Raw genomic sequence first — 10388 nt, 5'->3', positions numbered from 1 at the left:
TCCCCAACCGTGGTTAGCCACTGCATTTACATCAAAAGTAGTAATAAAAATGTTTCTATAAACATTAACTAATAAGAATAAGATATGACGCGTGGTTTGACAGAATTCATCCATCTATCTATTTTCTTATCCGCTTATCCTCAAAGGGTTGCGGGTGTGCTGGCCTATCCCACTGTGCTGCCGGTCAACAGAATTATTTTAAAAAGCCACAAAAAACCCAAAAATGAAACGGTACCCTTAACTTAACTTTTGGTTGCACAGCATTTTCATCCAATCACTGCAATGAATCTGTTTTTATAGCTTTGAGATTCTGCCCTTCTCGGAAAGGTGTTTACAGGCGTTGAATCGGAATTAGATGAGCGCTCAACAAAGCCACTTCAGAAAAACCCAATGTTTTCCTCCTGGCCGTTCTTGGATGTTTTTAGTTGTGCATATCCTGTTGCAAAATCCCTGAACTGAGAGTTTTCTGTCACTGGGCAGCACATTTCAAGAATACCAGTCTTTAGATTTCATTTTACCCTGCGCAACTTCAAGACACCCTGTACCACATGAGCAAAGCATCTCCAGAACACAACAGAGCCTTCCTTCATGTTTCACAGTAGGAGCAGTGTTCTTTTCATGCTACGCTTCATTTTTGCATCTGTGAGCAAAGAGCTGATGTGCATTGCCAAAACTTTTTTCCCCCCTCGTATGTCCAGAACACGTTTTCCCGGAAGCTTGGTGGCTTGTCAACATGCTGTTTGGTTGTCTCATGAAGTTCACTTCGGCTTGAACGACGACGGATGGTGCGATCTGATATTGAGGTACCAGCGCCTTTGTGTTAATTGGTTGATTTATTGTCATTAATTCAATAAGAAATATTGGTAAATGTATCAACTTTATATTCATGGCACTATTTTATGAGAAAGTCAATTCTATGTACTTAAATTGTATGCAAAATACGGTAAAGGTAGCCTTCACCGGAGAAGAAATCTGCCCTGCAGCACTGCACTAACATGTTTCATCTTTTTTTTCTACCACATAGATGATCTCAAATTGGACTTTTCAACACAAAACACGGGAGTAATTCCATATGCGGCAATGAAACCTTGGGTTCACTGTGTGAATGGCCTTTAGCTGACCCACTTCACCACCAGTGAGACCCCCACCCCTTGATATCAGTTTGAATCCTTCTGCATGATTACATTTATATGATCAATTGGGGGCATTGTGAATAGTGGTCAATTCTGGCTTTTTATGGTTGGACATGAGTATGGACTTTTAAGGCGGTGCCACAATTAGGATTTTTTGTCAAGATTGTCATTTATTTGTCTTAATGTTCCACTGGTGAATTATATGCTCTTGAAACATGTACTTGTTTTCTAAATTAGCAGTACACAGTACTCGGGATTCTTGAAGCTTTTAATATGAATACAATTTCCTGCCTCAAGTCTACACAACACGATGGGAAGCAAAAGTAAGAGCTTTAAATAGAGTCTGAACATATGGTGGGGTGGAACGTAATGGTACAAATAGAAAATATCACAAAATTATGTTTATTTCAGTCAGTTTGCTAGCAGCATGTTACAGTTTCGGTTAAAATATTAGGATGTAACATCAGATGCATTGTGCATGTATGTCCATCAGATCACACTTGGAGGAAGAGATGTGGAACCTAATCCAAGAATCGAAGCACAATCTCAAAGTTCAGGAGGTAGAAGAAGTTTCAGTTCATTTATAATATTTGCTTTCTTTCCTTCATTATTGTTGCACAGTTTCACATGTCAGTGATGATGTATTGTGTGTTCTCAGAATTTGTTTCCCCCAGTCATGCATCCTCCTTAAAGCTGAAGTCACAAACCAGAGAGAGGTGATCTGAAGGATAGCTGAAGGACGGAAGCCTGTTGGGGCCAATCTCCTTCTCCGAGGGCAAGTCCAAGACTGCATCCACCCTCAACGTGTCCTGACTGTACCAAATGTAGTCCAGAGTGGTGCAGCATTCCCCCGTCGGGCGAATTTTCCACGTTGTGTACTGTGGTTCGGTCAAACAATCTTGGCTGAGTTTCTTATAAGCCGAGTCCAAGCCAAGAGGAGAAGCCACAAAACGACAGTACACCTCCTCAGTTGGGACTGCGTTGAAATCGCCGCAGATAATCAGAGGGATGTGCAAGTTGGAGCCTGCCGATGTTGCCGCGGAATGTCTCTGGACCACGTTTTGGACTTGGCGCAGGAGGTCCGACCCTTGGGCACTGCGGAGCCACTCCCAGCCAGCGCGGGCCTTCAGGTGGGTCACAGCTACGCACACGCACTTCCTTGTGCTTCGGCAACGTAGTATCATCACCAAAGCAACCTGAGACCGCAGAACGGCATGTGAGAGATGGGAAAACAGTCAGAACACCAAGGCTCTGCTGGTCGTCATGGTAACAAAAACAGTTTTGCCTTAGGGCCAACAGTACACAGGGCGGTCGATACGATTGCCGACTTACATGTGCAGGGCCAGCCCTTCAAAACAGGCTAATTTAATGAGACATGTTATTACATCACCTGGGAACCTTTTTAAATTGTGTAAAGAATGCAGAACATCGTCTTAAAAACATGACAGTGTGCCCATCTGCACATGCAATCGAATCTATCCTCCACTATTTGCTGCTAAACGTACCCGGTCGCTCTTTTTGGCAATAAAAGTATGACTTTTGGCACCATTCTGCGACATTTGGAGCCAATTAACAATATTCAGATGAATTGAGGAGCTTCACTGAGACAAACGCTGTGTTCTGCTGTAATTGACATTTGCGTGTCAAGGAACTATGTTGGAGTTGAGGAGTTTCATTATCACACAAGTTTTCTTTGTAACATTTTGGTGTCGGGAACTGTGTTGAAGCGAGTTGAGGAGTTTCACTTAGGGAAAAATAGAACTTTGCCACCATTTTGTGGCATATTTTGGCAATTCTAAACCTTTCGAGGGGGTATCAATTACATATTTTTACAACTTGAAGAGCATGGGGGGAGTTTGCGGCACTTAATTGTGACATCAAGAAGGTTGTAATCACCTGATTGGTTGGAATCATCATGGCAGAGAGCTGTAAACTGACGCAATCCAAAAACTCGAAGTGCGACTCATCAAAGAAGAGTGCACAGCCGTCAGGGCCGTTGTTGCCCTCAACATTCAGACACGGCGACCAGGGCTTCGGGCAGAACTTGCTGCTATAACCCAGACGTGCCAGAACCGGCTGCAGGGTGTCAAAGTAGTGGTCCACTTCCTGCAGACACAGGATGTGAGGTCGGTAGGTGAGGATCTCGTCTAAGATGAGGTACTTCCTTCGGGACCAGCTGAGGGCCTCCGGAGGACACAGCACAAAACTGTCAAGTCCTTCGCCGAGAGCTGATGAGAGAGAGACATAGAACTTTAGAACGAGACTGGCGCACAACGTGCTCCTGCTTTCACAATGTTTGAATTCTGCAGTTTATTAGCATTTACCAGAGTCCGCAAGTGGACGAATGAATGAGCGTCAGATCGCGTTCCTGTGCCTCGCTTCATTAAAACATTGGATCTGCATGATCAATGAGATGTATAACACCCGCCCAGCTACAATTACAGCAAGTTAACAGTGTACATTGGTGATTCGCAGAGGGTGTCCAAAGTATCGCCCACGGGCCACTTACGGATCGCAACGTTCTACGTATGGCCCACTGAGCATTAACATGATCAAGTTGCATTCGTGAAGCTTATTTTCTTTAAAATTGGGAAAGCAAAATATATTTCTTTTTTATTCAATTATCTACTGAAAAAAAAACATTTGAAATCATATCAAAACCCATTTCTCAAGTTATTTTTAGCTAATAATCATTATAATCCGCTTCAAACTCCAAGCTGCGACTCCCAGCTCCAAATCCGCATCGGCACTCCGCGACACCGTGTCCAAACCAGTTTAATCAACGACAGCGCAAATTAGCCATTTGCTAGCATGAGTGAACGCTGGCGCGTTTTGGCTGCCGCTGCTCAACCCGTATTGTTTTGTGTTTTTTGTTATTGTAAAGTGTCCTTGGGTGTCTTGAAAGGCGCTTATAAATAAAATGTATTATTATTATTATTATTATTATAACTTATCCTTGACTATCAGCGCGAATATTATGAATGAATAAAGATTCAAAACATAGAAATAAAGTGTAAATGCTTTTAAATCCTACTTAAAAACTGTGCACATTTCCCAATACCTATGTTTACTGTTTTTCAGAGTATTCATATATAAAATATATAAATAATATTTAAAAAATTGGCAAAAAATAAAATATTTTTAAAAATTGTATTCTTTCACTGTCCACTTTTTTTAGTCATTTCGGAAACCTGTTAAAAAAATTGTTTACTTTGCTTTTAAATGTCCTTTTAATTACAGTAAGTCAAGCAGGATGAGTTACGCTGTGCATGAACGATAAATCGATGGTTCACTGGATTGTTTTACAACCCTTAGCAGTATGCTTAGGTACTGATAAATGTATCAACAATGTGAAAAAATGTCCTTTTCTTATGAAGCCCCTTTATTATGTGGTACTTTGTGCAAAAAGTTTGAGAGCCACTGATTTAAATACACCGATTTGCGTATTTAAGATAAACATTTTATCTCCCCCCCCCCCCCCCATCTACGAATGGCCTGGCCCATCTGCGTTTTGAACAGCAAACGTGGCCCTGAAGGTCTTCAGCTTCATTCACCACGAAAGAAAAGATACAAATCAATCATTTGCACTTCAGAATCCTCTTCCTGGTTGTTACCGTGGGGACGGGGTCATACTTCCCACATACGCGTGTGTAATATTTTGAGACCACTTTTGTGAAGCTGCCGATCTTGGAAAACGAAAATAAAAACAATCGATGCGGCATCAGGAGCAAGCTCTTCCATCCCATTCCATAATTCTGACCGGTACTAAATAATAAATTATCCATGCCCACCCAAATGGGTTTTACATCTGAAGTACAAACGTGCAGCCAGAGAATTTGTGTCAACATGGCGTCCGACAGCAATCTCTTCTTACCTTGGGCCAGAATGTTCCACTGCATCACCCGGATGGCGCCGGCATTGCCATTCGAGCGTCGAATGAAAGTCCTGTGGAAGCGTGGCGGTTGATCACCGAGGGCCATCTCGCATTGTCTCAGAACCTGGGCTGGATCAAGGGGACACGACGGGGACCCCTTTTTCTCCTGGAAGTCAAAGCAAAACAGATGCTGTCATTTCCTGTTCAAAGTCTCTGTATATTAAATCTGTGTCATTTCAGTGTATCCCATGGTCGGAAGGCAGGCGGTCGGTCACCTGGCAGAAATCAGGATCGGGCCTTGTGTCCGCTGGCTGGTAAGGGTCCAAATGGGTCAGAGGTAGAGGGACACGATTGCTGCTGGCACCACGGCTGCTGATGGTGTGAGCCAAGGCGTTGTACAGCCTGGTGGCCCCGCCACCCATTGGGTAACCTGGGTAGAACACCACCAGCGCGGTGAAACGTGAGTTACCTGCACATGCTCAACACAAGAACACGTCATCCAGGAAAACAAATACAAAAATCGATAAATGGAAAGACTGTAAGTTGCCCATCGATATGAATTAAGAGTATGAAGTTGGTGATTGGCTGATAATCAGTCCAGGGTGTATCCTACCATTCTACTCACCCAGCTCAACCTCAACTTTTAAGACGACAAGCAGTCGACAACACGAATTGATTCACTATTGTTCCTGCCTGCATGTTTTCTGATCTGTTATTTGATAACCCTGAGAGAAGCTCCGTTATTTGCTTTGTCATGGAAAAGGTGACATTTATTCAGTCCCAAAGTATTGGAAATGGAATAGAATAGATTCCACTCAGTCCGTGTGCTCAGGAGCACCTTTTGTCATGACTCACAAGTTAGCTGCTGTACAGCGGTTGGGTTGATAAAACTCTCTACACATTGAGTTTACTTTTTAACAGTTAGAAGTTTGCGTGTGTGAGTGAGCACACCGAAGCATATCCTATCAATTAACTAGCGGATTAAACTTTGACACTGCAACTGGCCTGTGACACAAAAACACTTTGTGGAAAATCACTGACTGATTGGACTGTAACATGGTAGGAGTAAGGTACAATAATACTGCATTTCTCTGTTAACAAAGGAAGCTACAGTATTCGCTTGTTATTTTTGCGAGCCGCTGCCAATTCAACTAAACCAATGTGGGTCGCATCGATTTGCACTCGACCTGCCAAAACATGATTTTGTCAATATCCCAGCAAACATGCAACACCGGACGGAATCAGTTCATACCATCTGAGTGAGGTATTTTACACACCGAGATTCAATTCAAATTCTCTGTTCAAAAAGGAAGAATGACCCCATCATGCTTGACCGTATTAGATTTAAGAATATAAGAGAGAGAAATTCATTTAGCAAATATGGGTATGAATGTATTTTTTTAATGGGATCTTATTGAAATGTGCAAACTTTGGCACGCGCATGCGATCAAAGTACCAATAGTGAGACTTTGCACATTGTTGCCACATCTTGGAGCACAAAGTTGAACGCACGCAGCGCGCACGACATTCATTCATTCATCTTCCGAGCCGCTTGATCCTCACTAGGGTCGCGGGGGGTGCTGGAGGCTATCCCAGCTGTCTTCGGGCAGTAGGCGGGGGACACCCTGAATCGGTTGCCAGCCAATCGCAGGGCACACAGAAACGAACAACCATTCGCACCCACACCTAGGGACAATTTAGAGTGTTCAATCAGCCTGCCACACATGTTTTTGAAATGTGGGAGGAAACCGGAGCACCCGGAGAAAACCCACGCAGGCCCGGGGAGAACATGCAAACTCCACACAGGGAGGCCGGAGCTGGAATCGAACCCGGTACCTCTGCACTGTGAAGCCGACGTGCTAACCACTGGACTACCGGGCCGCCGCGCACACAACAGTATGTTCTAATAGTGACGTGCAAGCAGCAGATGCCACTCGTTTTAAAACCTCTCCCGTACTGCTCCCTTAAACATGAGGATGGAATCACATGAACCCTTTCAGGGGCAGCGGTTACTACAGTGGACAGACAACTCATCGTGTTATCAGGTTACAGGGTGCATGAAAGGTTTAAACACAGCTTAAACACAACAAACAACAACAGCAATGAGTCCGCGTCTTACGCATTGTCTCCATCTCCGTCCTCATCTATGTCCACCGTGTACTCAAGATCTTTCTGTTCGCCGCTCTGTTGGGAGGTGAAGATGAAAGCGCAGAGAGCGACGTGACGTCCGTGAAGTGAGTGTAAGCAGATATCTCTCACTTGGCTGCACTTACTGCAGCCTATAAGCCCTCGGTGGGGGCGGGAGACCGATTAGGAAGCCGAGCGACGTCATCCTGACCGTCAAGGAGTCTGCGAGGTCACGCGCTGGTGACGAAGTGTGTGAGCACACTGCCGCTCTCTCACAACACCCTTACGCAAACACGCGCACACAATGGCGCGCAGCAGTTTGTGTGGTGCTTTTCAACAACGTACTTAAGTAAATATAAACACGGTACAAACCGGGGGTCACCAACGTGTGGTGCTCGTGGCCACCGGATAGCCCCCGTGGACCACATGAGTAACCCAAGGCCTGTTCTGTTCAGTAACCAAGACGTAGCTCGCAGTTTCAAAGAGGTAGACGATGACTCTAATGACCAAAAGCAGGCTGATTTCTAAAAAGGTTCAGCAGTCACATAGCAACAACCGTGTAAAGGGCGTGCGTGAAGCAATGACTTCCGCTGTAAGTATGTAGCAACGCCTCCTCGTCGTGCTTTCACAAGGCTTATTTCTCACATTGTACTTTTCCAGGACGAGATGACAAGTATAGTATTCCGTGGAGACCCGACACCACCGAAATAGAACAGACACACCGACTTCTGCAGAACTGCCCAAGTTAGACCGTTAGACAAGTATGACATCGCATTAACAGCGTGGTTCATCGTTTTTTTTTTTTTTCTTCCTGGAAACCAAAAGGTCTCCCTTTGTAAAAGGGCATTTCAACTACACAGCTCGCGCCTGTTGTTTCGGTTGACAAAATTGCCAGATCAAATGAATGAAATGAGATCAATAATTAGATTTGAACTGTAGCGTGAGCAAATTCAGATGATCGGGTTTACGTTTTGTATGAAGGGACAGTGACTTTGGAGCTGTTACTCCCTGACCCGGAATATAGTTGTCACGTTCCGTATTTGACAGCAGGGGGCAGGCGTTCTTGCTTCCCGCCTGCACACCTGCCACCCATTTGTAGGCGATTGCACCTGCTATATTTAGGCGCTCCGGCAGTCAACTCACTGCCGGAGTATTTCATGCCGTGCCACTGCCGTTGCCCATATTCGCAAGTTATTGTTCGCTTACCATTTACGGTTGGTTACATTTTCTTCTTCCCATGGGGATTCGGCTCAACGCCTACGTTTATTAATGATTGCTTATTTGTATTTCCTTGCCGTTTTCTGTTGTTGCGTTTCCTTATTTTCCCGGTTCTCGTTTTTACCAGCGCTTTCTGTTATTTATTACACGGTGTTTTTTGTTACAATAAATATTATTGTTTAGACGAAGTCCTTGTCAGTGTCTGCTATTTTGGGCATCCACCTATTTTAGTTTTCTCTGTTACGTACGAAGCAGTTCCCTTTTCCTGCTTTGTGTGTAACATGACAATAGTATGACCAAGCAGTCAGGATAACACATTGGGAAATGTGATTTGAAAGCACACTGCGCAGTGCACTGTGCTCATTGCTCTTCCATAGTTCACACTTGAGAATGAACGCGTATCAGAGCTACGGCTGAATTGATCAATTCTGATCAGACGAGGCTGGTTTTCCAATACGGAATCCTAGTAGGCCTACTGTGTGGCAAGAATTGGACATTGACAGCTAATGTGCTTAATTTGCCATATTTTGTTCTGCCACCTGTCGCTTGATGAAGCCACGCTGACAGAACATCCTCTCACACTTTTGCTTTGATGCGCGATAAGACAGAACATGACGTTCTTGCGGCCGAGGAGTGATGACTCATGCTTGTGTGTGCACAGGACTCACTTCTGTACACACTCACAAGTCATCGACCACAGGTCATGACACGCAAGTGCAGTGTGTTTGTGTGGCAAACCTGACACACGGCAGATTGGGGCTGAGGTTATTTAGGCACATCAAGTGCCAAATTGAGGACACACGAGTAGGCTTAGGCTCAATCAAAAGTGTGTGAGTGTGACAGACAGAGAGAGAGTGAGAGAGAGGTAGGGAGGTAAAGGGAGGGGAGGGAGAGAGAGAGAGGGAGAGAGGTATACTTTAGCACAGGGGTCCCCAAACTACGGCCAGCGGGCCATATCCGGCCCGAGGGCACATTTGACCCGGCCCTCTAACCCTCCTGTTGTCCTTGGGTCAAAATGACCCGTCACTGTGTTAAAAACGCCCCAAAACCCCCTAAATGATAAATGTTTAACTTGAATTTTTATTACTTTTCCTAGATTGTCCCCAACTGCAGAAAAAAATGAAATGTTTTTATTCACATTTCCATGGAAGCTGTACAAAGGTGGTCTTCGGGGCAAAATGACTCATGACGCAAATAGGGTTGAAATCAAGGTCACAAAGTTATTTACGCACCATGCAATGTTTCAGTGTTTTAGTTGTGTCTCAGATCAATTAGTAGAACATGTGAACAAGACGATAGCAGACACAAACAAGACACGATAGGTGGCGTTCTCGTAGATGGCAGAACTCTTTTTTTGTGGATTTCAAGGGGCTATAAAGAGAGAGAGTTGTTTAGTTAGTATTTATTTCCTGTTTTTTCTGTAAAGAACATGGAAAGGGTTATTTGGTTATGTGTGGCTTTCTGGGAAACAATAATTTTTTAAAGCTCCCCTACGATCGTTGATGTTACAAACTGACACCGGCCCCCCATCAGAGAAGGGAAAAGTTATGTGGCCCTCACAGGAAAACGTTTGGGGACCCCTGCTTTAGCAGGACATTGACATTTCCATATTGGGAAAGGCCAATTGCCTGATGACATTACAGTACTGTGCACCATTCACCATAATGCAGGTCATTTTGCATGTCGATTTCACGACAATGCAAAATGATTTCGAACAACTCAAAATGAAAGGAGTTGTTCGATAAAACAAATAAAATACAATACATTTATGTATTGTATTTAATAACATTTGTATTCATTTTATAATTTTTTTATTCTGAAAATATTAAAATACGAGAATGACTTTTCATGTTATGCCTTCGAAATATAAAATAAATACTGTACTGTGCCATACAACCAACCAAAACAATGAAGCCCTTTTCCTCCCAAACTGCCTTTTTAGGGGCCGCCACACGAGGGCAGTATTGGAACATATATAGCGTTCCATTACACTGGTAAACTACAGCATTTCGAAACCAAGTCTGATAATATAGCTC

General features: G+C 44.0%; 1 protein-coding gene across 1 annotated transcript; it reads right to left on the bottom strand.

Moving 5' to 3' along the window:
• Positions 1-1516: 1516 nt before the first annotated feature.
• LOC127612613 (nocturnin-like) lies at positions 1517-7686 on the bottom strand. Its single transcript, XM_052083348.1, has 5 exons — positions 7127-7686; positions 5283-5437; positions 5008-5173; positions 3030-3361; positions 1517-2329 (listed from the first exon to the last, which is right to left on the bottom strand). The coding sequence occupies exons 1-5, from the start codon at positions 7149-7151 to the stop codon at positions 1808-1810; spliced, it is 1200 nt and encodes a 399-aa protein (XP_051939308.1). The 5' UTR covers positions 7152-7686; the 3' UTR covers positions 1517-1807.
• Between the last annotated feature and the right edge of the window lie 2702 nt (positions 7687-10388).

This window comes from Hippocampus zosterae, chromosome 13 (assembly GCF_025434085.1).
Source record: "Hippocampus zosterae strain Florida chromosome 13, ASM2543408v3, whole genome shotgun sequence".
NCBI classification, from domain to species: Eukaryota; Metazoa; Chordata; class Actinopteri; order Syngnathiformes; family Syngnathidae; genus Hippocampus; species Hippocampus zosterae.
The sequence above is the reverse complement of the archived record's forward strand: the minus strand, read 5'-3'. Positions and strand labels throughout refer to the sequence as shown.

Coding starts and splice junctions, on each gene's coding strand:
- LOC127612613 (XM_052083348.1), bottom strand. CDS start 7,151: ATGAGGACGGAGATGGAGACAATGC. Junction 5,438..7,126: donor GACGGAGATGGAGACAATGC/GTAAGACGCGGA, acceptor TGTTCTACCCAG/GTTACCCAATGGGTGGCGGG. Junction 5,174..5,282: donor CCGATCCTGATTTCTGCCAG/GTGACCGACCGC, acceptor TTTGACTTCCAG/GAGAAAAAGGGGTCCCCGTC.